The sequence below is a fragment of the Morone saxatilis genome, unplaced genomic scaffold (genome assembly GCF_004916995.1).
Source record: "Morone saxatilis isolate NCDOM2014 unplaced genomic scaffold, NCSU_SB_2.0 Contig19, whole genome shotgun sequence".
In the NCBI taxonomy this organism is placed as follows: domain Eukaryota; kingdom Metazoa; phylum Chordata; class Actinopteri; family Moronidae; genus Morone; species Morone saxatilis.
This window is the reverse complement of record NW_023339751.1, coordinates 9,063,425-9,088,039: the sequence shown is the minus strand read 5'-3', so window position 1 is coordinate 9,088,039 and position 24,615 is coordinate 9,063,425. Positions and strand designations below refer to the sequence as shown.

Genomic DNA, 24,615 nt, shown 5'->3' with positions numbered 1-24,615 from the left:
CAAAACAAAGAGCTATAAGGTACATGCAGTGTTGTTGATGCTTCTTCACTTACTGGATTCAATGTAAATATCAAATCTATCATAATACAATCTTAGCATGTGAGCAGTGAGCAGTATTTGAACATAAACACTATTCACATGCATTAAATAAATGTTGAATCATCATCAAACAATCCTGCTGAGGCAGCCTGGTGAAGTGACACAACACAGAGGAAACAAAAGCATCCAGTTTGCATCTTTTGTCACGTACAATCAATTCATTAAAATAAAAAACTATTTACCATTCTCACATAGAGAGAATCCCATGCATCCTAAAAAGCACAGTAATATGTAAAAGTAGAGCAGAATTTGAACTGAAGAGGACGATTATATAAGCAGCATGCAGCATCAGCGCTGTCATCACTGGCTGGCTGCTGTGCAGCCTCTCTGTCATGAGAGAGTCATGTGGCAGAGCATGTGCAGCAGATTAGAAATAAGAAAAACTACGCCCACCTTCTCCTGCAGCAGCCAGCGTCTCAGCCATGGGTAGTCCTGGATGAGTTGCTCATAGCTCAGGCAGTGCTTCACTGTAGTGGGTACGTTACCCATCCGAATGGCTGCTGTTCAGCCAACTGCACCTCCGAGTCCTCCGAGACTAACCTCCAGAGACTGCTGCAACTAATATAGCAAATTGAAGCGTCCGATCAATATGCTAATGCGGGCCTGGACGGTGGAGGGCCTTGCTGCATGTGGGGATGGCATTAGAGGACGACTGCAGACGGTGGAGGATGATTCAGCAGTTGCCATGGTAGCCACATCCCTACCAGGGAGGGGATCAAAACAGAGAGGGATGGGGGATGGAGACTGAGAGAGAGGAAATGGTGTGAAGCAAAGTGGCAAATGGAGCGATATGGGAGATTAGTACTGCACTCCAGACTGGGAATTCTTGTGGAAGCATTGTGAGGAAAGATATAATATGTGCGTAGAGAAAAGGGGATGCAGGTGCAGGGCGGAAAAATAAGGAGAGGAGTGCAAATCGGCTCCAAATGATGTATAACCAGTATTCACTAAAAAGCCTTATAGTTGATGTTTTATACCTTGATTCAACAACAAAATTAGATACACATTGAACTCCTTGATCTAGTGAGAATTGAAGGCTTCGGGGAAACAGGCTGCTTTGATTGATCTCCTGTGACCTAAACAGTTGAGGGGTTTCCATTGCCAGACGTGACACTGCTGCCAATGTCAACTGCATGGTGTAATAAAATCCCTTGTTAAGCCAGGGCAACATTTACCAGAGAAAGAGCCATTCTTCTGAACCCAGATGTTAACAATAGAGGGGCTTAATGAAGTCCTAGCATTCAACCATCTCACCACGCTAAACTGCTCTGTGATGAGAGACCTCTACCTCTCTCTCGAGGGAGGAGGGCGACTCATATGATCAGCCCTGAAAAAGCCTTTTTTGTAGCAGACTTCAAGGTTGATGTCTATCAGTTGCCACCCCCTAAAATTTTAAAGTGCCTGTTGCCTCTAATCACTTATGCATGGTCGTCTTAGGCACAGAAAAACAAGGAGTGCGGTAGCGTTAATGGTTGGAAGTACAGTAGTTTTAAATCTAATTGTCAACTTTTAACAAATTTTATTCAGTTCTTTAAAAATAACCAAATCGGTGCTGGCCATTATTTCGGCCAAAAATTAATAAAGGGAATTTTCTGCTGTACTTATATTTGCCTGGAAATAAGTGTCCATTCATTTGAAATAATTTCATGGTGTTAGTGGTTGGTTTTAAATTCAATTCAGATGTCTTTGAACCTGTGCTTTAAAGGCATCAGAGCCCGGAAAAATAATGAAAACCGCATTTTGAAGAAGCACTAAATTAGTGCAGATAATGTCTATAATAATCTGCTACCATACAGCACAGTGTTGGGTATATATACTTTATATAGAACATTTTAAATAAACATCATATGAAACTAAATACAATATAACAAATCCTTCCAGTATCACAAAGAAAGGTTGAGAAATCTGTTGTCACTAACACCAGGACACATGTAATTCATCATTTGTATTTTCTTTCTATTGCCAGAAAAATGATGACTTTTCAAGGAAAAGTTTCTTTCAGTGGCTCTTTTTCAATCAATGATAACTGCTTAAGTCGATTAACCCTAACTGGCCTTTTAACATTTTTTCTTTCAAGGAAACTCAGCTACGGTTTATCTTGACAAATACCAGCTGCAGTGAGTCACTTTAAAGAACTGGCCTTCAGGGGCTTTTCCTGCTTTTAGCAATCAATGTAATGCAGGTGAGTGGAAACTTCAAAGTTTAAGATCGTATATAGTAGAGGAAGAGTTGACATTTTATAAAAGGTAGTAGTGTAAAACAGTACATTTGACATTTAAATTTTCTTTGTTTTGTCAGATATTAGAGAAATATTAAAAGTTGGGTGTGGTTTCAAGCTAACACTGATATGTCAATGTAGGAGCCCTTAATCAATTTTGATGTTTTAATTTTAGTTTTTTGGAGTGTACACGGGATGGAGGATTATTAGGAGTCAAATCAAAATCAAATCAAGGGTGAATTATTGTATCACAACAGCAGTAACAAACACTGCCCTCGTGTCCAGTTTGTTCATTGAGTAAAACCATGAAGTGAAACAAAATCACAATTCAGTTTAATAAATAAAATAAAGCTTAAAGATGTTTTCCTACCAGGTTAAACCCTGTAAAAGGACAATACTCTTTAAGTTTGAGCAGATTAGGCAAACAGATATGTCTTGACAGGAAAAAAGGATGTCTCTGTGCTAGTTTGTAAGCTGTCTCCTGAGAACAATATATTTTACACATGAGGATTTTGGAGACCAAGCAGATGATGAATGTCTCAGAATATTAAATAAAAATCAAACAGTGCAAATGTCACAACATATCTCTGAAATGGAAAAAGTTGCATATAAAAGAAAGAGGCTATTCTCTTTTTTTGTACTAAGAAAGAAACAGATGTGAAAAACAGTACTTTATAGAGTACAGGTTTGGGCATGGCATGAAAGAGGTTTTAAGCTCTCAGATATATACTGAAAACAAAGTGGAAGAAAGAAAACAGGAACCAGATTAAATCAATTTTCATCCTCCATCCGTCTTCAATTTCTACATCGTGGATTTAACTGAACTGTAACAACAAGAGTCCTGGTGTTGAACGAATAGCACATTATCATCACCCTGAAAGCAATAATCATGACATCGTCTTTCATGCCCGCAGAAGGTGGAAGGGTTTGTTGGATATATAGTTAAAATAATTACACCCAGTCCTATAGCAACAGACCACCTGATGGTGTATAGAATTCAAACTGAGTCATGCATAAGACATGCTGCACAAAGTGAAGTAAAAAATATATATAATAAAAATAATCTTGCATCGTCCCCCCCCCCATCTAATGTCCATTATAAGCAATGTACCAAGGGAAAAAATGACCACAAACACTTTTCTTTAAATAAAATGTAAAGCCTTTTATAAAAATAGCAGCCTACCTTACAGTTTCTTCAGGAAGGCCGGCTGCTCTGAGCCAACTTTCCACAGCTCCCCTCAGAGACAGCATGTGTGTTAAAGATTATCCTCACAGTAATCACACCACAGAGCTCCCTGTGGCTTTTAGTCACAAAAGCCACTGACCTGTGTGTTGGGTTTGTGTCCACACATGATCATGATTGTTGAGCATTGATTTATAAAATGCAGTATGTCCGGTTCTGCACGTGCAGCTTTAAGTAACGCTGTGGGACTCGCCACACCCGCCTATTCAGAATAATGAACATTAGTTTAATAAGGAAATCCTCACTGGTTAATTGACTGCAATATAACCTATAATCAATTAGCTGCAGTATAACCATATCATTCATTCATTGACATACTACAATCTTAATTCTTTTCTTCACAAAGGCACTAGTTAACACCACTTTGTCACAGATGCATTCAGGCGGATGTTTCTAAGCAGCCAGATATTTATTGTGCAGATTTTTATATTGCACCGTAGAGGACTTCGTGGTTGGGTTACGGCTCCGACTGGCTCATAAAGTATAGAGATTTCTTTCAGTGTATCCATATCCTTGGTGGGAGAGAAATTAAATTTCACAGGAAAATTTACAACAGCCAGAATACATATGAAACGGGTTAAGTGGTGGCTGTTGACATCTCTATTTGCTGTCTAAATTGGTGCAGTAGCATGTTTTGTTCATTATTTTTATGGTGGTGTGAGAAGATGACAGGGCAGATCAACATCAGCCTGGTAAAGTCAAATGCACGTTGGTCCAGGGCTGAGTATCATTTGAAACTAGTTTTGCTACAGATACCAACATTTTCCTACAAAATCCTGTAGCTCAGTCAACCCCAAGAAGCCAGAGTTCTCTAATTTACAGTGTTGTCTAAACACGAGCAGTCATACGATTTAGATGAAGTAGTTCTTACTGTGATTTGACATTTGACACTAGCTTTCAACAAACTCATTTCAGTTGAAGGTACTGAGATTCGATATAGCCATAAAATACTACTGTAGACTCACGATAAGGACATGACCCTGCGCTGCACTGAGTGAAATACTGTATGACTGACAGCCCCAAACACAGCCTGGAAGCACAGGGAAACCTGTGTTTGTCATCCTCCCAGTCCTTTCTCCTGACACTCCATGCAGTTCAATGTGCAGTTAAGGCAGAAATAAACTTCAGATAGTGCTAAATATTGGGCTAAATATCTGTTCTTAATTCTGAGCATCGCATGATACAGTTTTCTTTTTGGACATAACACAGTTTAAGGTACATTAAAGTACTATTGAATGAAGAGGTCTATGGAACTAATAGTGAAAGATGCTAATGTCTTTCTTTATTCAGCTGCAGAGAGGTTATAAGACACAGTGGTAGTTGCAGTTCTGCTAAGCCAACCTCCAATCTACAGTATAAACACTACTAGATACATTTAATTGTCTTGGCTTCTACAGTGATGATGATTAACTCCAAGTCCATGCCTTAAATTTAAAGACTTGGCTTTTTTGGAGTGTTCTCAATTTGAAAAACAACAGACCAGCCGGATTTAATAGAAATGGTTTACCTTTATAGAGTGAATTGTGCTTTTTCAGTCTTGCTTTTGTTCTTTCTTTCTTTCCTTAGTTCATAATTGTGCCCAGATATGCCCAGATTCTTCTTCCTTGTTTTGGCAGCATATTTAAACACTGGGTTGAGAGCTTGGTGATACAGTAAATCAGCATGATAAATACAGGATAGAGACATCCTTGGCCTTAGATACAGGTTAATATCCTGCGCATCTGCTTTGGTTTGTATTCTCCCTTAAACATTTTTTTTTATTTTATGTGTTCTTTGACATAAATTGTACAATAGATGGGTGACAGGAGGACATAACTTACCTGCACAAAAAGAAGAGAGGAGACATGGTTAGCATACCGTGTCAGAACCTTTTTATTTCTACTGGGACAAACCCACAAATTCTCATGGAAAAAATACTGCATGCAATGAAAAAACAGAAAATATAGAGCCCAACCAGGACTGACTTTAAAAACAACTGTGTCATTTTATGGAGTTATAAAAAGTCAAGAAAGGGTTTTAATTTATGATTCTAGTTTATTTATGAAATCGTCTTTAAAAAGCATTTCCAAGCAGTATTTATTGATCAAATTCAACCGACTAATACATTTTAATGCACATATTCAATCAGACTGTATAAGAAAGTACATTTTAAAATATAAAAATGCTATAAATGCACAGGTGCCATCTCTAATGGTAATGGGAAGTGACAGTTGAGTTCACAAACAGTCTGTTGTAACTCTGAGAACCCAAAACCCTCTCTCTTCTCTGGCTGGGGAAGCTAATGTGCATATGTGAATAACAAGCAAACATAACAGTGTTTCTGCATTGCCCTCTGTCAGGACACATTCCTTGCTGTTCCTGCTGCAGCCTTGTCATACCAAACAACATGTAAAAATGTGACCCATATGGTCTCCCTTTTCAAGAGGGACTGATTGAGCTGTATGGAAGCCGTAGCCCACCCACAGAATACAAATAAGGAGAACCATATGTGGGGAGATGAATTAGGTAAACTGCACAACATTTTTATTAGATACAATTTCACTTGCCTTGTGGATAGACTGCAAGGTGACACTCTGAAAATAAACTTTGAGCCACAGAGAGAAAAGACCTCTGGTTAACAGAGGGTAAGTCGATGAAACATGGAATTACTAAACCAAATGAGCAATAACTGTTGTGTTTTGTAGTTGTACTAGCTTGACCAAAATGTGATCAAAATAAGCATTATGTCAGTCATCTAACCTGCCGGCATTAAAGCCGACTGTACCAGTTATTGAGCACATTAATGATAGTCAGAATCGTGTGCCTTTACACTACCTGGCATATGAAACTCCAATAAGACTGTGAACAAATGTTTAGTTTCACAGTTTATGGGCATGTTTGTGTAAAATCCAACTTTTCCTGTCATGGAGTACTGACCACATTTGATTTTCATTTCAAATACAAGTGTTCTTGTTTACAAAATGAATAACTACTCAAAATACTTTGAGTACACTATAAATAAATCATTATAGGACATTAAAACAAGTGCTCAACGAGGCTAGGAAGACTTAAAGAAGTTTAGGAACCATTGGCACTGAAAAAGACTAAAATGTTAAAAATATGACGTGGAGTTTTTAGTCTTGGTTTTCCGTACGAAATAAGGAAAAAGATACTTCCCTCTAGTTTACAGACTATTTAATATGGATGTCTGCGGCATCACTCTATTAAAAGTGGGCTTTAATCATTAATGACAAAGAAAACAGACCAAATATTGCAGCTTCTGAGGACGTTAGAGGACATTTCTGAGTGGCTTCCAGCACGAACACCTCTGTCGGTGGTCCAACCAAATTAATGGCTTGTTACATCAGCTTTTTGTTTTTGTTTTGCAGCATGTGTCAACATATTTCCTCCCTGTGATGGTTTAGATTAGATAAAAATGACTCATCAAGCATTTGCGAATTTTGACAGACAGCCAGTTCCTGCCTGCTAAAAGCTTCAAGATGATCTCTCTTCACTAAATTTATCACATTTGCTGAACAAAAGAACATCTTCTTAACAGCCGCTCTCATGGACATGTCTGTTTTCTCAATCAGGTTAAGAGAATAAACATGTTTGTGGTAGAAAAAAAAAGCGTAATATCAGCACCTGGAAACACATCCTGACATTATATAACTGTGTTTATGTAAAGCCAACAGTATGTTGTGACATACACTGTAAACCTGAGGGCATGATGCATGAATTATTCACAAGAAACCCATCATGAAAAGTAAACTGCAGTGGGTTGTGACCTTTTTCCAGCATGTTTCAAAAGTAGCCACTGCAAGTGCTGATCTGATGAATGTCAAGGCACCTCTGACTCACTGCAGCCTGGTTTTGACCACGGGGGTCTCAGAGGAGAAGGGGCCACTATATTAATCTGCCCTGAGTATGGCAATTGTTACCCTTTCCTTTCATGTGGTCAGAGGTTGCTGTCGAGAGGGCCACGTAGTTTTGGGGGAACTTAAATAGGAGCTCATTCATGGCAGCTCCTGCTTTACAGAAAAGGAAGAAATGTAGCTGAATTGGAAAGAATCCATGATATTAAACAGTAGATGGGATTGTGAAGTGCTTGGAGTAATCATGCCAGGCAACAGGCCGCAGGAATGCAAATCACCCCTCAAGCCAAGAGTTAAGTTAGCAGGTGGCCTCTTCTATTCACTGAATGTCAACACTCCTCTTAGATGGAGCCCACATAACATCTGGGCAGGCCAGCCACTGCTTTTAATTAAATGAAATACAGTCACTCAATGTTCTGCTATGTCAGAGAAAAAAAATGTTATAAAAGTGGGAGGGTAGGGGGAGAAAAAGTGCAACAGTACATATCCTGTGTCCAGTGAAGGTCAACACAGTTGTGTAAATAAATATTAATCCTTAACCTAATCCCTAGATTTCCAAGACCATTGAAAGTACCTGCGTAACCAGAGGGCTTCTCTGGAAATAGTACGTTCTTTCGCATTTTTCTGGAAATTCTACTTAACCTGAACGAGGAGGAAATGAAAGTTAAGTTTGGTTTATGGTCTCCACTTTGTTTCCAGTGGTGAATCTTAGCTCTGAACAGATGGCAACATCCAAAACAAGTGTAAAGAGCGTGAGCAAGCAGAGATGTGCCAAACACATCACATAAATCTTGTGATGGATGGTATCTTTCCCCGTAATCAGGAAGGGATTGCTTACAAAATGATATACTGTACCTTTCTCTGCTGGCAGCCTCATGATAATCGCCCTTTTGGGTTGTCTTTGGAGGTCACAGCACTGCTTTACTGCTAGCAATGTACCACTAGCATTACCACTCCCCAAGAGCATGTCAACAGGCTCTGTGGGTGGACCCCTAGTTTATATCATACTTGTCAAACATTTATAAATCTGAGACGGTAGTCCGGCAACAGTGTGTAAAACATCCGCAGAACTCCAAGCAGAAATACAAAAGGACAACTTGAATTTGAAAAGGCTGGAGGCCTTGCAGCTGGAGCTGGTGGGGGTGGGGGGGGGGACTCCAAGAGGAAATGCATTTCTGCATGTAGTTTAGGGTGATAAATGGATGAATAAAAGCTGTGATGTTAAAAATAAAAAAAGGCAAAAGATAAGAGTTTTTCAAGTGGTACATTTATTAAAATACACAACAATCTACATTAAGATATACTTTCCCCAAACGTGAGCTAGAATTAGCGTGGAGCAAAGACATTTGCAGCTATAACAAATGTCCACAGAGGAATGAGAAAACAGTGTTTATGGAAGAGTTTCATTCCAGACTGACATAATCCCCTTCTGAGGACACACACTCTTATAAAAAAAAACAACAAAAAAAGCTGGTGTGGAAAAGGTGAAACAGTATCAGTGCTGAAAGACGGTGACAGCTTGAAAATAGCTTTGGGCAGTTTGGTTCAGATTAGAGAACACTCTTTTCAGTTGTAATGTTAGTGCTAAAAGCATCACCTGTTCTCCCTTGTTTATCAGATAAACTCGTGATGCTGCATTTGTCTAGTCATTTATCATTTTTGTTTAATTACGGAAACAAACTACATGAAGAAAAACAAATCATACACTGACATCAAAGCATAATTCTAGATAGCGCAGTGAGCATTTATAGCGTATAGTGTATTGTAAAAACAGGCAGAAGGGGAAGCGATCTTATGTATCATGATGACTCCAGTGAATAGTTAACTCATAAAAGTTATCATACAGACGTAACTAAGAGAGATTATATGCCAACGGACACAAAAGTTAAATGATAACTGGCGTAAAGTAAAATCAACAGTTTGTCCTAATCATTTAAATATCACAATATTCAGTGCTATTTTAAAAAAGAAAATAAATTAGGTAGTAAAACTTTATATACATAATACTGTACATCACATCACACCTGTAGCAGATGTGTTTTCCAGCGATTCCCATACCAGATAGCATAAATTAAAGTTACCCCATGCCACTCTAATGGCAACCACAAGACCTAACTACCATATTTCTATATTTCTTGAGGATAACGTTTGAGCTGTCATCAAAGTAAAGTACTGATATTGCGTTGAGCTTGGTTGGGGCACAGCATGGCTTTGGCACATTGTCAGGAAACATTAAATGGACCTATAAATGAGAGCATAAAGTAGCTTTAAAGGAGGTGCAACAGCAGTGAGTTTCAAATGAATTATAACTGCTAAGAACATTATGGAAGCTTATAACACAATTTTATTGAACTACACATATGGAATACACTCTAAAGAGTACTTACCAGGGTTTGCACAATTGCATGATTTGTTGCATTCATGTGTGCGTTGAGTGGAAAGGAGCATTCACCATCGCAGTAAAAAGCAGCATAGCCCTCAGGTGCAATGATCCAGTCCTTGACAAATAAAATAGCTTCCTTTATTTATGACACATGGTGAGTTTTCTTTGTGTCACCTTATAACCTCAGTAAAAATATATTGTGCATTGTGTTATTTCAGTACCATTTGTTATAAGCGCTTTGTGATATGAAACAATTTGATCTTACCTGCCAGCCCAAATCTCGAAAACTGACATAAAGTTCATGCTTCTTGCAAGCTTGCTTCTGTTCACTTGTGTTGTAATCTGAAAACATAAAAAGGTTTTTAACAGAAAATAACAGTGGCATAGAAGTCATAAAGCTCCTGAACTAAAACACATACAGTACATGTATGCAGTCATAAATACAGACTTCTGTGAGTACTTTAGAGCATCATAGAGCTCTGTTAATCACTACTTTATTGTGATGAATTGGAAATATTTCCTATAAATGTTTTACTATTTTAAAGAAAACAATGGATTTTGGAGTTACAGGTGTTTTCTTTTCCAATTTTTCCAACAGGCAAATGAGGGTTGTAATAATCCAAAAACATTTCCTAAATCACTAATTATATATATTCGGAAATATTTCATGATTAATGAGTATGAAATGCATGACAGGACTGTGCCACTTTATCTCTTAATCAGTATTTATACTTCACAACTTTAAAAGTCTAAAACACAGCAAGTGGCCCCTCCAGGCTGCCATGTTCATGACACCCAACAATATGAAAGTTAAGACAAACATACAAAGATTATTAGAAGTTGGCACTAAAGGAAAGGCTTCAAAGTTCTTAGCTAATTACATGGCAAGTAGCCCATTACACATGCAGTATATACACGTATTGTGTCTGTGAACTGATGGTCAAAATGTCCTAAAAAAAGAGGCATGTGATGAAATTATTAGGAATCATCTTGTAATTGTGGAGATATCTTTCAGCAGGGAGGTTTTTTAGTTTGACAAATGGACGGACAGTCTGTTGGAACGATGGCTGAATGATCTAATTAGAGACCGGATGAGTATAGGGTATAAAAGTATAAAACACTATTGTAGCATCTTATTCACATCATAAAAGTGCACATACCTCCAGTCTGTGGAGCCCTAGATTCTTGTTGATTAGTAGATTTATTGCGATTGTGGTTCTTTTTCTTCCCACCAGCAGCTCTGACAGAGCGAAGCAACACCCCACTGGCCTTGAAGAAAGCAACCAGGAACGGCTGTTTGGACTGGGGCCCGTTCCTCCCAATGATTCCAGCAGATTTTATGTTGATACTTCGTCCTTTAAAAACAGAAGGTAAATAAAACTTTCAAAATAAAACTACAGGAAGGGGGAATATTTTATCATTTTATTACTGTTTTCAAAGTGATTCTGAAGTCAAGCATCTTTACAAATACAAGGTCAAGCCATTAATCTTTTTTGTGGATTTATGGCCATTTATTTTTGGTAAATAATAACAACATGCATACATTATCAAATTATTTATTATCTACTGCAGACTTTGTGGACTGTCTCAAAAGATGAACCTCCTGACCCTCTTTTTAGATTCCAAGAGTCAGAAAAATCTGGGGAACAAATGTTAAATTCATAGAAAGAAAAACTGAAAACTTCACTTGCCATCTACAGTCTCCACACAGAGCTGAAGGCCCAAGTTCTGCTGTGGGTTCATCACCCAGTGGTTACTGGTGGCCGTGATGTCAAACACTAGCCATCCCCCATCAGACGCCTGGACCTTTTTGGAGTCGAGCAAGAACGTCTCTGCATCTCTGAAGGTAAGAAAAAACAATTACACAAACATCTGCATTAAATAAACAACCATTTACATGCAAGCAGTAACCACTATTATACAACAAACATGTATATTGATTATTATTATCATAAACCTGTGAAAATTATTTTAATTTTCGTCTCTGTGGGTGTGTTGGTTTTCAAGATTATTGCTCCTACGTTCCAGAGCGGAGTCGGTCAAACAGATGGTTAAATGAATGTGGTCACTTTACTGCAGCATTATAAACAAATTACAAAACCTCAGTGCTACAGTGCATTAAGCTTTAGAACAAATAAAAACTGTCTGTGCACCTTAGTGTTGCATAACATTAATGGGACATAAAAAATAAACCATATGCTTCTTTGAGGGCAGAGACTAAATCCAAGAGGTCTTAACCAGTTAGACTGGAACAGATAAACGAGGTAACACTGACTGATCGCAAATGGATGCTTTAGCCCAAAATTTGTAGCAGAAGCCAAAATCTGAGTGGCTTTTATTAGTTTCTTCATCTCTTTATTCATTTGAAACCAACCATTCTTCCCTAAAGAGGCCTTCAGTATTGAAAACTGGTGATTTGGTGGGTAAAAGTAATTTTTGTATGCCAACTTCGTGCGGGAGATGAAAAGAAAGCAGTGCCGCTATTGTTGAAGAAGCTGTGACTTGTAATAAACTGCAGAGTTGTGTGGTAAAACGTGGGCCAAGATTTCAGCTATTTGATTGGCAAAACATTTCAGGAGTTATGAATCATGTATATCAGCCCTTGTGTATTTTTAACATGAGCCTGACATAAGGCATCAATCAACCCTAAGTTGAAAAAGCCCCGCTTCGCAATTTGCATTGGATTCCTTTCAAGTGGCAGATCGGATAAGGCAGCGCCTGTTCAGTTTTTGTGGTTACATGGTGCTTGGTCAGAGGGAACCAAGATTTTCCATGTGGCCCCAATAGTTTAGGAATTATTTATGTGTTTATTACAGGTGTAATAAAACCCAACCTTGTGTGGAATTCCACATGAGGTTAATCCTTATGAGTGACAAACTGCTGAACTTCCTCTTTGAAATGTACAGTATTAAGCTTATATCCTGTGATAATTTAGTTTGTGTAGGTAAGCATTCACTATTCCCATAGCCATATCCAATAGGAAAATGTTTATCCCGCCCCTTCATCTGTGATTACTGGATGTACTGTTCCACAGAGGGTGAGTTAAAGTGAGTGGATACCGGGGATAGACGTAACTCCTCTTTTTTAGACAAGTCAGTCTCCTGCAAATTATGTTCATATGCCACTATTCTCCATTAGCAATTTATGTTTAGTAGCAGTGCAGGACATAGTGCGACATTGATTTAGCGGTGTGAAAGAAGGTCAGGTTGGTGCTTAGTTGTATTATTTTAAAAGTACACTGTGGAGTTTTTGACCACTAGTACTGTAGACATATGAAGCAATGTGTTTTTAAGAGATCCTCGTTTTGTTAGTATCTTGTTCCGTTCATGTGCACAAGGACGATGGTTTCCACGATCGACTGTTAGTGGCAGTAAAAACCCCAAAATCATGCAAGGTGCCAAAAAAGGCAGTGAAAAAGAAAACCGCTAACAAGCAAACATGGCACAACAAACTCAACACGTTTATTAGACCTCAACCGTACAATCAATGTGTTGTGGTGAGAAAGAAACTTCATTTGTTAAGAGGAAACATAACAGGGTACCTCTAACACCAGCATCTTGATTAAAGTCTCGTACTCCTCATACTGCTAGTGAGTAATAGTTTACTTATTTAACATTGAGGGGTGAGTGAGGGGAGAGAGGGCAACCAAAGTCCGTGGCTGGATTTTAAATGGGAGGTTGCTAACAATCCTTTAGTTTATGCACAAGTGGATTTTGTATAAATAAATAACTGGATTTTGTATAAATAAATGCACAAGTGGATTTTGTATAAATAAATACCATTGGCGTATACAGTATTAACATTCTGGCTGATATGTTGAAGAATGTGTAAGGCTTTACAAATAATACTCAGTATAATATGAATTCAGTTTGCTTTTGAAGTTGAGAAAAGAACTGTTTTAAAATCACATCTTCAAAATATTGTTTCTAAGATTTCTCACTTCTTTGTGAACACTAACTAAAACACACTATTCCCCATGAAAAGTGTGTGAAAACTTAAACTGAGCAGTCTTCCCCTTTAAGATGTCCATTGACTTGGACCTTTTCAAAGCCCAGGAGGGCCATATCTCCCCTTCAATCACCCACACACATTTTTGGCAAGCAAATGTGGGCCCACTTTTAAGTACACCCTTGTGTATTCAGCTATGTCATGGTTTAAACTTCCAGAATATTGTTAAGACAGGCAGGTGGTGGGCATAACAGTGACCACGGGAGCACCCGAGGGAGCCCCCTCCCCCCCCAACATGGGCCCTCATGGTTTCATCTGGGACACGGCCAGCTTGGCAGGCAACACAAGACGAGTGATAACTGATGGACCTTCCGAGCTTCGTAAGTGGCCAACTTGCTAATGGAGTTCTCTTTATCCGAGAACTATATTTGTAAGGCAGACATGGTGCGAATGAAGGAGAACAGAGTTGGAGATAGAAGGGCGTTCTATACGAGTGGAAAGTTTCGACCAGACAGTAGCTGTCGGACCATTTGTCTTTTTGACAGTGGAATAAGATAACTGCATTTGTTTAGTTTTTACCTTTATTACAGTAACAGATATTTCTGTTTTCTTTTCCATCAATTTGCAGTTGCAAACAGGATGATGTTTGCTATTTGCTTTGTGTTTCTTAACATTTTAAATACCGGAAAACAGGTTTGATGCAGGTCATCGGTCTATATTCTTTTTTATTTTATATTTATTTTTGATTCCTCTGGGACTGTTTCATTATATGAGGCCAGGTTAATTTATCCTCATTAATGTGATACATGCCTTAATCAGCAGTGCAGGAAGTATTGAGAGTAGAAGTAGCAATATCATACTAAATACTCCAAAAAAAAGCTCTAATAATTTAATTTTACTAGTACTAAGTACTAGCAGAAAGAATTACTCACTGAATAGCCCCTTCAGAGTGTAACTAGACTACAGTTACTGATTAGAAAGAAACATTTTAATGTTTTGACTGGTGGAGGTATAGCTAATTTGAGTTTTTTAAATTTATGTTTTGTATGTAAAATCTTAATTTGAAAAGTAACTAGTAACTATATCTGGCAGATAAATGTAGTGTAGTAAAAAATATAATGTTCTGTATGTAGTGTACATCTGAAATTGTTCGTAGTACAAATATAAAGTAGCAGAAAATAGAGATACTCAAGTTAAGTGCAAGTACCTCAAAATTGTACTCAAGTACAGTACTTGAATAATGTACTTAGTTACATTCCAGCACAGCCTTTAATGTTTGTTTTTGGTTGTTTAGATACTTACTTGTTTTGATATTCCTTGATGACTTGATATATGGAAACCTTCAGAGTAATATTGTCGTAACGGGAATGACTGCGATCCTTATAGATCCGAAACTCTGCAGCAGTCACTGCCTCTCCGTCTGGGATCTGAGTCAGATCAAAACGGAACTCCTTGTAGTGTCTTCGTTGGTGAGAAAAATCTTTATCTTTCTCCACTGGGAAAGAAAATATTTTATGATGAATTTCATTTTTACTGGCAGCAAAGCTGATCAAAAAATATGACTTTAACTCCTGAGCCGCTGTGTGTGCTGCTCACAAGAGAAAATATGCGGGCATTAATGCACAGAAAAAAGTAATTTATCACATCTTCTTTTACATTCCAGGTCCAATCCAAACATTTTGACTACCAACAAAAGCACTTTCCAGTTCATTAAATCAGTCAACTGAATACAGGTAGCAGTTCCCAGACAGGCCCTCTACTGTGTGCCTAACTGCATTCTCTGGCCATGATGAATGGGCTGTCAGTTAAGAAAAACAGGCTGATTTCAATTAAAGACACTTTCGTCTGCTCCTCAAGTGAGAGAAAAGACCAGACAGGATTCTTCAACGTCTTGTGAGCGTCTACACTGACCTCATTTCTGACCTTATACTGACCTCCTGTAGGTTTCATTCAATGCACTAAGGGTGTTTAATGACCCTTAACCTTTTAAAACTAAATATTTCTTTTATAATGAGCAACGTGAGATTTCTTTTTAGGCTTGTCATTTTTGAAAATGTTTTAAAACTCATAACATGTATGATTATTATATATTTTTGCTGCAGGGAAACAAGCTCTTACATCTATTTTGTACAGAAAAAAAATCCCCTCAGTGCAGTGACTCTAATAACGGCATCAAAGAGCCTCAGCGTGTCAACATTATGAACATGCTGACAAAAGATACTTTGATGGTACTAGAAAGTGACCGTCTCACACCCCTGCCTGGTAGCAGAAAAGAGGCATGTGGCTGAGGTCAGTGGATTTTCTGACATCCGTGGTAATATCATGCATTGCATTTCCCTGATATTTTATCGAGAGAGAACGCCTGCGGTTACTTAGCACAAACAGGTCAGAGGTCAGGTCTGACTTTTACCCACTGAGCGTGTTCCATTATATTAGCCACGGGCAGTAATCTGAAGCAGAAGTGCCACTGAGAGTATACAGCATTCAACTTTAAAATAGTAAAAGATTAAATAATAATGACTTAACTCCGTGGTAAGGGTGAGCTGTGTGCATTCTTGATCCGTTGCAGATTAACTGGATTCAGCTTGTTCTACCAGGCCCGTATTTTAAATAATTAGATTCATCGTTAACATCCTCTTGTACAATCTCTTGTATGCGTATGGACTTTCAATAGCATAGTTCTTATTCATACACTGAAAGGTCAAATGGTTACAGCAAGCACATTATACTGCACAAAATGCCACATAGACATTTTTAAAACAGTTGAGGTCAGTAGCTATATTTGAGTGTACTGTAATAAAGACAGAGCCCCATTGAACACTTCACTGACAGTCCCCAGAACGAGAGCAGAGCTTTCAAGGCTGACAGTGTACATGCCCTGCTATAGTGGTAAGTGGAAACAGATGGGCTCAGGCCAAGGTGAGGGATTATACTTCCAGGCAACTCTACACAAATTCACTTTTACATGTTTTGCTCTAAAATCCTTACCACTACAAAACCAGCGTTATGTAAACTTTATTTATGGTCATTATTTTTTAAGTCACTCAATCAGGATTCTGCAATGCGGCATCATATTTCTTTAAAGTAACTTCCCATGTGGCATGTTTAATTTCTTAATTCTCATTAAAGAACAATAACTGCTGCGAATAACACAAATACGAAGAACAGAGCTCCTGCATTCTCTTGGAGACAAAACCTCAAGATATGCAGGCATCAGTCAATATCACTCCCCCTTTTAACAACAGGAAATAATTTAGACCAATTTTCTCAAGGTCAGACAGTCATCTGATAAGTTGCTCTGAACTGCTGGGTTAAGGGTCACGGCTACTGAACAAACACAATCATTATACAGATCAGCTGCTTTTTAATAGAAAGCAGCACAAATTGATAAGGTCAAAATGTTGGGCCTAATTCTGTTAAATACAAAATATTTCACACAAGGCTAAAGAAACTGAACGCCTCACATGCCAGATAATGACTGATGTCTAAATAGTGTACACACATACACATTTAGATGGAAAAATAAAAGTCTATAATTGATACTGAGTGAGAGGAAGTCCAGAAAGTTAACTTAGATGATCAGTACAAATACAAATGTTATAGTTTTCATAGGACAACATAGCTCAGATCAAATGTACATTTGTCAAATTAATTTGACAGAATGAATTAACTGCATTTGCCGATAGCAACACAACACACAGGCCAATACATATATTACTGAATTAAAATATTGATTGAAATAGGCCTACATGAATGAATGCTGTCATGCTGCAGTATTTTATAGTTCCTTGTCTGCAGTGGATTGTTTGGAAAATTGCACTTAATGCACAAAACATAAGGCTTTTCATCAAGTACACAGATAAAGGTACAATTCTTATTACACCTTAATAATTCCCCCTCACAGTGGAGGGAATGAAGATGGAGAGGAACATGAGCTGGATAAGTATTTTAAAAAACTTTTAAGATGTGGATTTTGCAACTGAAGTGTTACTCCTCTGAATAACACCTAACCCCAGGCATCGGATGCACTCTAATTTCGATGAATTACTTTAAGAGGTGAGACATTAGTCCGCTTTAACACCACTTACCTAAATTGACAAAACTCATAACCATGTCCGCATCATTGAGAAAGTTGGTGTCGTGCGCTGAGGTGAGTGCGGGGCTGTGGCCTAACAGAGGGGCCGCGCGGTAAGGCTGCGCCACACGGGAGTACCCGGCATGCTGGGGGCTGTAGTAACCTTTCCTGGAGTGCCCTTGAGCCTTGGCAGCGAAGCTCTTCCCCGCGCCCTGCTGCACCCCCTCCTCCTCCTCCTCCTCCTCCTCCACGGCCATGGCGTTGTACAGGTCGAGCATGAACAGCGGCGCGGAGGACGCCTGCTTCCCGGGAGAGAAGGGCCTCGGACGGTGAGGCAAGCCGAGGATGGAGAGGATCTCTCTCTGGATCTCCCTGCGTTCGTGATTGCGCAACCTCCGGTAAATAAAACTGGAGTGCACATGGTTGTCACTTAACCCGCAATGAGCGCAGGACAGAAAACTAAGGCAGCTCCACGCGAGTCCAAGCACAGCACGGTTCAAAGGTGTAAGCGCTGTCATCTTGACAAATAGTTCACTCTGGGGTGTGAGGTTGAACTACATCGCACTCTGTGAGACAATAAAATACTTTATACCTCTGCCAATACGGAATCATAGACTTTCCATATTAGAGAGAGGCACCACAACTTTCACGGTGGTAACTGAGGAGGCTTCTTTTTTTTTTCTTTTTTTTTTTAAACCAGTCAGCCCTTCTACAAATGAGGTATCAGCTTGCAGAAAAGTCGCCGCTCCTCTCCTGTGCGCGAAGTTCCTCCGGCAGTATTTACTCCTCCAGGGTCCATCCAAAGTCTCTGCACAGTATTTATGGAGATATGACCCCGTCCCTCACCTTACTCCTCTGTGATGCAGAAGCACGTAGGTACGCCCATAACGTCGAGGGATAACCCGGAGTTTTCCAGCAGATGAAATGTGTTGAACTGTGTCAGAAATGAACTGAGAAGAGCTCTCGACTCATGCCCCGGCTCGCATTTTACTTTTTTCTCCCCCCCTTTGAGAGTGTATTGGGGCTAGTTGCCCTCTCAGTCCATCCCACACTCAACTTTTGTTTTTGCATCCACCTCTAGCGGCCGCAATAAAACTTCAGCCCGGTCCCATGATGAATGTGGCGGCTCGGGAGTGTAAAAGGAGACACTTGAAATCCGAGAGCCCGTCTTAACGAGTGAAAGAATAATGACAGAGCCTTTTAATCACCTCAAGTTATTGAAGTCCGCGTGTTTATAGGAGAGGGCTCCAGCTGCATTCAGCACCAACAACAAGGATCCTGTTTTTATACAATAAGGGCTTAAACATGATCCTCTGGGATGCTGTAAAAAATTATTTTATTAAATACATCAACAAACAAGTGGGCCAGCGTGTAATGTGCTGCACTTCAAATGATACTACAGTACATAATTCCCATAAAATAACAGATCAGGGAAGAAAAATAACACAAAGATATTGCAAATTCAGTATTAAGAGCCACAGACCCACAACAGGATAGTCTACAAGGATTTTCTTTTTCAGAATTACAAAAGCTGACTTTGAGTATAGAAAAAATGAATTTAAAGCGAAGAGCCTTAATACAGAAAGCTTGGCTCTCAGAGGAGCGTTAGGTAAACAGTATGTTGAAGTAAGTACTCTGGGATAATTAAAAACATAAATAGTCAGAGCTCTCCATGTGATGGGTGGCTGCTGTCCAGACTGAAAAAAAAGAAGCTCCTTCTTAGGTAAAGTAACTCCTGGATATGCTAGGATGTTACCACATAGCGCCATCTAGTGTACAAAGCTTCAACACTTCAGTTGTTATTACCCTGTTACACACACATACACACACAGCCTACAGAAGCTTTCTAGCCAGAGCTGCACATGTGTCCAAGTTTCCTAGTGCTGTGTCCTTAGAGGAAGACCCAGGTGATGAGCTCTTTTTTTGTTTCCATGACCATCACACTTCATTCTTTTTGATGCTGCGGTGAAAAAAAAAGAGGAAACATTTCACACTACACTCCAAAAAGAAATTTTCCAGAAGAACTATTAGATTGATGATGTGATGGAGTCCTGAAATAAACCTGCAACGTAAAAGCTCGAAGCACAGAACAAACTTCGTTCACAAATCATTAAGATATTTTAATTCTAGTAAAAAAAAAAAAGATTCATACAAAAGTCACCTTAACACAAAATAATAAAATTACAAAAGCTGTTTACGACATGTCACTGCTGAAATACACAGTTATGACTCTTTTATAAATAACAATAAAATACCTGCTACAGTAATGAAAGGTAAGCCCCGGGAACATAAATGACAAAATTTCAAACTAAAATGTCAGCATGTTCTTAGATGGGGAAACCTTTACTTCCTAACTGGAATAAAATGACACGAGAATGAATGGGTATTGTGTTGGGGGAGAAGTATTAATTTATCTTTGGTGATACACAATATTAGCTGTTGTAAAAGGTTTTCATAAAGAGTTAAGTGCTGAACAGTCAAACTGAATGCTTAAGGAACACAGGCTTACAGCAGCTTATAATCAGCTACAGGAAATCTAACTCACAGTCTTGTGCTGAAACATGCCAATTTCAGACATAATTTATGGTGAAACAATTCACTGAACATAGAATTTATGTATTTTTTTTAGTTTTTTTTTAACGGAAGATAACCAATGTGCAGTGAAAATGAGAGAGAAACATGCAATAAAGCAACACCAGGGGGCAATGTGGGAAAATATACCAGCCACACTGGCCAGAGAGAGATCCAGACATACATTTAGTACGTGAATTAAAGGTGCTCAGATGAGATTCATTAAAGGACATCGGTACTTTTCAACCATATTTTCCCATGTTTTTGTGTTAAAGCGGCTAATAGGAGCAACGTGTTTTGAATTTGGTTCAGTATTGTGAAAGAGTGCTGCAGCCTGCAGCCATGAAATGGGCTGCAACATAATCGTTGCAGGCAATTGTGCACCGTCAAAATGCATGCTTTTTTTCCACTGAGCTGCACAAATTATTATTATAATTGTCTAACAACATTATGGAATGGACCATACAGAAAAAATTTATGTTTTCGGTACCTTTCGCTTGATCCGGCCTGTGAAATCTCCTCTGTGGGCATAGGGTCACAGCCCCCACAGGAACACCACCAGTCTCCTGAGATTTGCAACCTTGCAGCAGCCAATTCACCGTACTTTGATTGTTGCCACTTGCTCTCTCTTGGTCTGCTCTTCAATTTGTCTTCATCAGTACAGCTCGGCTCAAACAAATATGGGTGGCAATCGAATTCAAAGGCCAAATCAACTAAATATTCACCCATGACATTAAAAATCTTTTACATAACGCTCTCTGTACTCTTACACAACAAACCCAGCTGGCATTACTGCGCTCCCGTTTCTCCCATTTGTCATCCTACAACAAGTCACCTTACCGCCCCTGAAATTTCAGAACTAGACTTCTCCTCGAGTGAGACTTTGTTAGACACACAGCAGATCAAGCTGAAAGAACAGAAAACATATAATTTCTCTGTATGGTCGTGTTATGAGAAATATATATTAACAATCTGAGGGGGTCAGTAGGACTTTTAATGGACATTTTGTGATTACGTTGTAGCTGCTCTCACTGGGCCAAATTCAAAACTTGTTGTCCCCGTCATCTTGACACAAAAACAGGGAAAAATAAAGTCCAGGTTGAAAAATACAAGAAAATAACCTCTTAAATTGAGCCATTTATTAATTGTCACAACACCATTAAAACCTCAAAGCATGTTCAAAGACGTGAATAAAATGACAAAATACCAACGGAGAAAATGTGTTGGGATCTAGTTCTGTTGACTGTCTGAGATCACATAATAGGTGTTAGAAGAGGTCCGTTCTGTTTCCACGACAGAGAGAAACTGTAAAGATGAGATCTTCCTGAGAATGGCTGTTTGTTCCACATCAGCTCCAGACTGGTGCCTGCAGTGACACTGCATTACATCAATAGTTTGGCCCTTTGCTGTAAGGATCCCGCCTCATCATGCTACCATAGCACATGGATGGATCACACACCCCAGGCTGACCAGGGATGCCAGGATTACCACTTTTACCCTCTGCTCCGTTTAGACCAGGGGTTCCAGGCTTACCTGGAGGACCTGGCTTACCGTACCCCTGTGGACCCATTGGACCTGAGAAGATAAAGATACTAAGAAATGATCGGTTTAAAGGAATGGTACACAAAAGTAACTGGTGGCATAAATATAAGAATAGAAAGAAGTCCCCCTGTAAATAGCTTCCACATGGCTTTCTGTAAAGTTGAATGATAAGTGAAACTGAATAATTAGTCACATTATTTACCTGGAGGCCCGGGTGGCCCTTGGTCTCCAATGATGGTTCGACCAGGGCTCCCCTTCTCACCGTCTAACCCTGGTTCTCCTACAGACACAAGTGCACTTGCTTGAGCATCCTGCAAAACAGCTTTATTGACATACTGTGGACTTTGACACTGGTTTTACCTTTTTGCCCATTAATACCAGAGTACCCTGGCCGACCAGGGTGGCCCGGCATTCCCCTGGAGCCACTAAGTCCAGGAAGACCCCTGAGTCCCTGGGGCCCAGTTGGACCTGGAGGACCAGGAGATCCAGGCCGGCTGTGACATCTGGTACAGCTACTCTGTTGGTTGCCCAGCAACAATAAAGGCAGCTCCGCTATGATGAGAATGACAATGAAATGACAATGAAAAGATTTCACATGTGTGTTGAAAACACACAGAAACACATGATCAGTCAGTCTATAATGTTACTCACACTGAATAATCTCTCTGCAGATTTGTCGAATGTGATTATCTGACATTTCACTTGCCTGAAATGAAAAGAGATGGATCATTTTGATTTTCATTTCATTTTGACCCTCCACTCAGTTATGTTAGTCAACATCAGAATAAAAACCATTATCAACAGTAAAGATGTTAGCACAGCGTGTAGCACACATACAGATCTTCCCGCAGGTCCAGGAGGGCCAGGTAGACCAGTGTCCCCTGTTAGCCCTCGGGGGCCAGGTGGGCCTGACTGACCCGACTGTCCAGGCCGTCCCAGTTGACCTTCTTGACCTCTCTGCCCCGGATCCCCTGTTGTCCCTTTCTGGCAAAAATACCACCCCAGGGTTAGCATTAGCACAGCAATTCACATTATATAGAGGTACAGTGATTAATGCAATCAGCTTAACATACCTCTCCTTTTAGTCCCATTGGACCAGTGGAACCCTGTCAATTAAATCAGAATAAGTCATTAAACCCAAAAGTATTCAAGACAGCACAAGCCTCCAACAAGGCTGCACTATTCTCAGAAAATCAGCTTTTAAATCTGCATGAAAATGCACAGTGGAAGACAATCTTGCTAAACGCCTAAATCTTGGAAATACTACGGTTTAATATGGATGAGAATTTGAAGCAAGACAGACTCATGAATACTAATTGAGTATCAGTCTGTTGTAGCACCACCTGTTAGCTAAAAAAAAATCACATTTTGCAGTTCTACTCTGATAAGTCTTTCAGTTACAATTGCACCTGCATGAGTTCAGGAATTATGGTCCTTTATGTCAAATAGGCCTTAAAGAACTTGTAATGTACCAAACAATGGACAAAAAAGGGTGAAGATTAGTGGTTAAAAACAAATGTGTTTTGCAAAACATCTGAAATGTAAATCACTATACATGAAAATAGATTTGGCCTATATGCAGAGATTAGATATATATTGCACCAAGGATGCACAAAAAACCTTTTTGTTGCTAAGCCACTAAGTCCAAAGTGTTTAACAAATGGCCACATGGTGGCGCTATCCACATTGAAAACTAAGTTACAGCTTTTGAGCTATCCTGCTATATAAGACAGATCATTTGTTTAATATATTGTATATTGAATATATCGTCCAGGTTTAGCTTAAGTTGCACAACATTAAAAGACAACAAAGCTGATCAAAGACACTCACTTGTTCCCCTGGTCGACCATGCTCTCCCTTTTCACCTTTTATTCCCTGGTGAGAAAATAATTAGATTAACGTCATGAAAGCATATGGATGAACCTAGTGTTTCAAGCACCAGCCTATACTGCGTGTGCAGCATATGATACTGTAGATAGTGCGGCAAGTTAAAACATCCACTCAAAACATAATGATTGATGCATATTTGTAGTAGTATTTAAGGGTGTTAATGTGTTTTAAATGGAACACATTAACACCCATTAGATTTAATTACTATACTTTATACTTTTTTGTTGCTTTCCAGAGTTGATTTTGTTTTCACGACATGAAATTGATCCAGTTTCAACGTAATGGAGAAAACCACGTTGGAAGCAAATATCAAGTTAAAGACAAAATGTAGCTGACTCATAATTGTTTTCCAAACCCATAACTAATGTGATAAGAGAAGTGTTTTTTCCACTGGATTCTTGAAAGATATTGATATCTATGGTAAATTAATTAAGGGAACTATTCCTTCAAGCATAGAAACAATGGTTGTGCAATCACCATTCACTTTAATTTAACCAGTGATGTGTTCTCAACCTCTCTGTTTAAGTTATTAGTTCAGATTAGCATTACAGAGGTAAACCCGATCATAGTATCTGTTTGTCTGACTAAGTAAGCGTGTAATTTTCTTTCAAACCTTACCGTCTCTCCTCTTTCACCTGGATTTCCTCTTTGTCCCTGATAAAAAAAAAAATTGTTAATAATTTTAACTTCAGAGTATGTTTTGTGGCAGGAAAACAAAAACTATTTTCAAATGATTTACAGAACAAAAGTTACAGTTAAAGTTAAGAGCAAAGTTAATGTGTTAGAAGCAGG

General features: G+C 39.0%; 3 protein-coding genes across 5 annotated transcripts in view; all 3 read right to left on the bottom strand.

The window, feature by feature from the left end:
* The window catches only part of hmgcll1 (3-hydroxymethyl-3-methylglutaryl-CoA lyase-like 1), a 13,750-nt gene extending 12,972 nt beyond the window's left edge, over positions 1 to 778 (bottom strand). Inside the window, exon 1 of the mRNA XM_035663639.1 lies at positions 493 to 778. Within this exon, the coding sequence (XP_035519532.1) occupies positions 493 to 588 (96 nt within the window). The 5' untranslated portion in view covers positions 589 to 778. The remainder of the gene's footprint in view (positions 1 to 492) is intronic.
* A 7,901-nt stretch (positions 779 to 8,679) lies between these two features.
* Positions 8,680 to 18,888, bottom strand: bmp5 (bone morphogenetic protein 5). The gene is made up of 7 exons (XM_035664150.1): positions 17,834 to 18,888; positions 15,048 to 15,240; positions 11,489 to 11,637; positions 10,958 to 11,152; positions 10,063 to 10,139; positions 9,802 to 9,912; positions 8,680 to 9,656 (listed from the first exon to the last, which is right to left on the bottom strand). The coding sequence occupies exons 1-7, from the start codon at positions 18,336 to 18,338 to the stop codon at positions 9,507 to 9,509; spliced, it is 1,380 nt and encodes a 459-aa protein (XP_035520043.1). The 5' UTR covers positions 18,339 to 18,888; the 3' UTR covers positions 8,680 to 9,506.
* Positions 18,889 to 19,919: 1,031 nt separating this feature from the next.
* col21a1 (collagen, type XXI, alpha 1) overlaps positions 19,920 to 24,615 on the bottom strand; it is a 26,342-nt gene continuing 21,646 nt past the window's right edge. For 2 of the 3 annotated variants that reach the window (XM_035663966.1, XM_035663965.1), the window contains 8 exons: positions 24,442 to 24,477; positions 23,764 to 23,808; positions 23,007 to 23,039; positions 22,771 to 22,917; positions 22,585 to 22,639; positions 22,294 to 22,485; positions 22,136 to 22,213; positions 19,920 to 21,966 (listed from right to left, as the gene is read on the bottom strand). In XM_035663966.1, coding sequence (XP_035519859.1) covers positions 21,779 to 21,966; positions 22,136 to 22,213; positions 22,294 to 22,485; positions 22,585 to 22,639; positions 22,771 to 22,917; positions 23,007 to 23,039; positions 23,764 to 23,808; positions 24,442 to 24,477 — 774 coding nt within the window. In that variant the 3' untranslated portion in view covers positions 19,920 to 21,778. Of the gene's footprint in view, positions 21,967 to 22,135; positions 22,214 to 22,293; positions 22,486 to 22,584; positions 22,640 to 22,770; positions 22,918 to 23,006; positions 23,040 to 23,763; positions 23,809 to 24,441; positions 24,478 to 24,615 lie in introns of those variants that run through there. The other variant, XR_004796794.1, reaches the window with a different exon arrangement.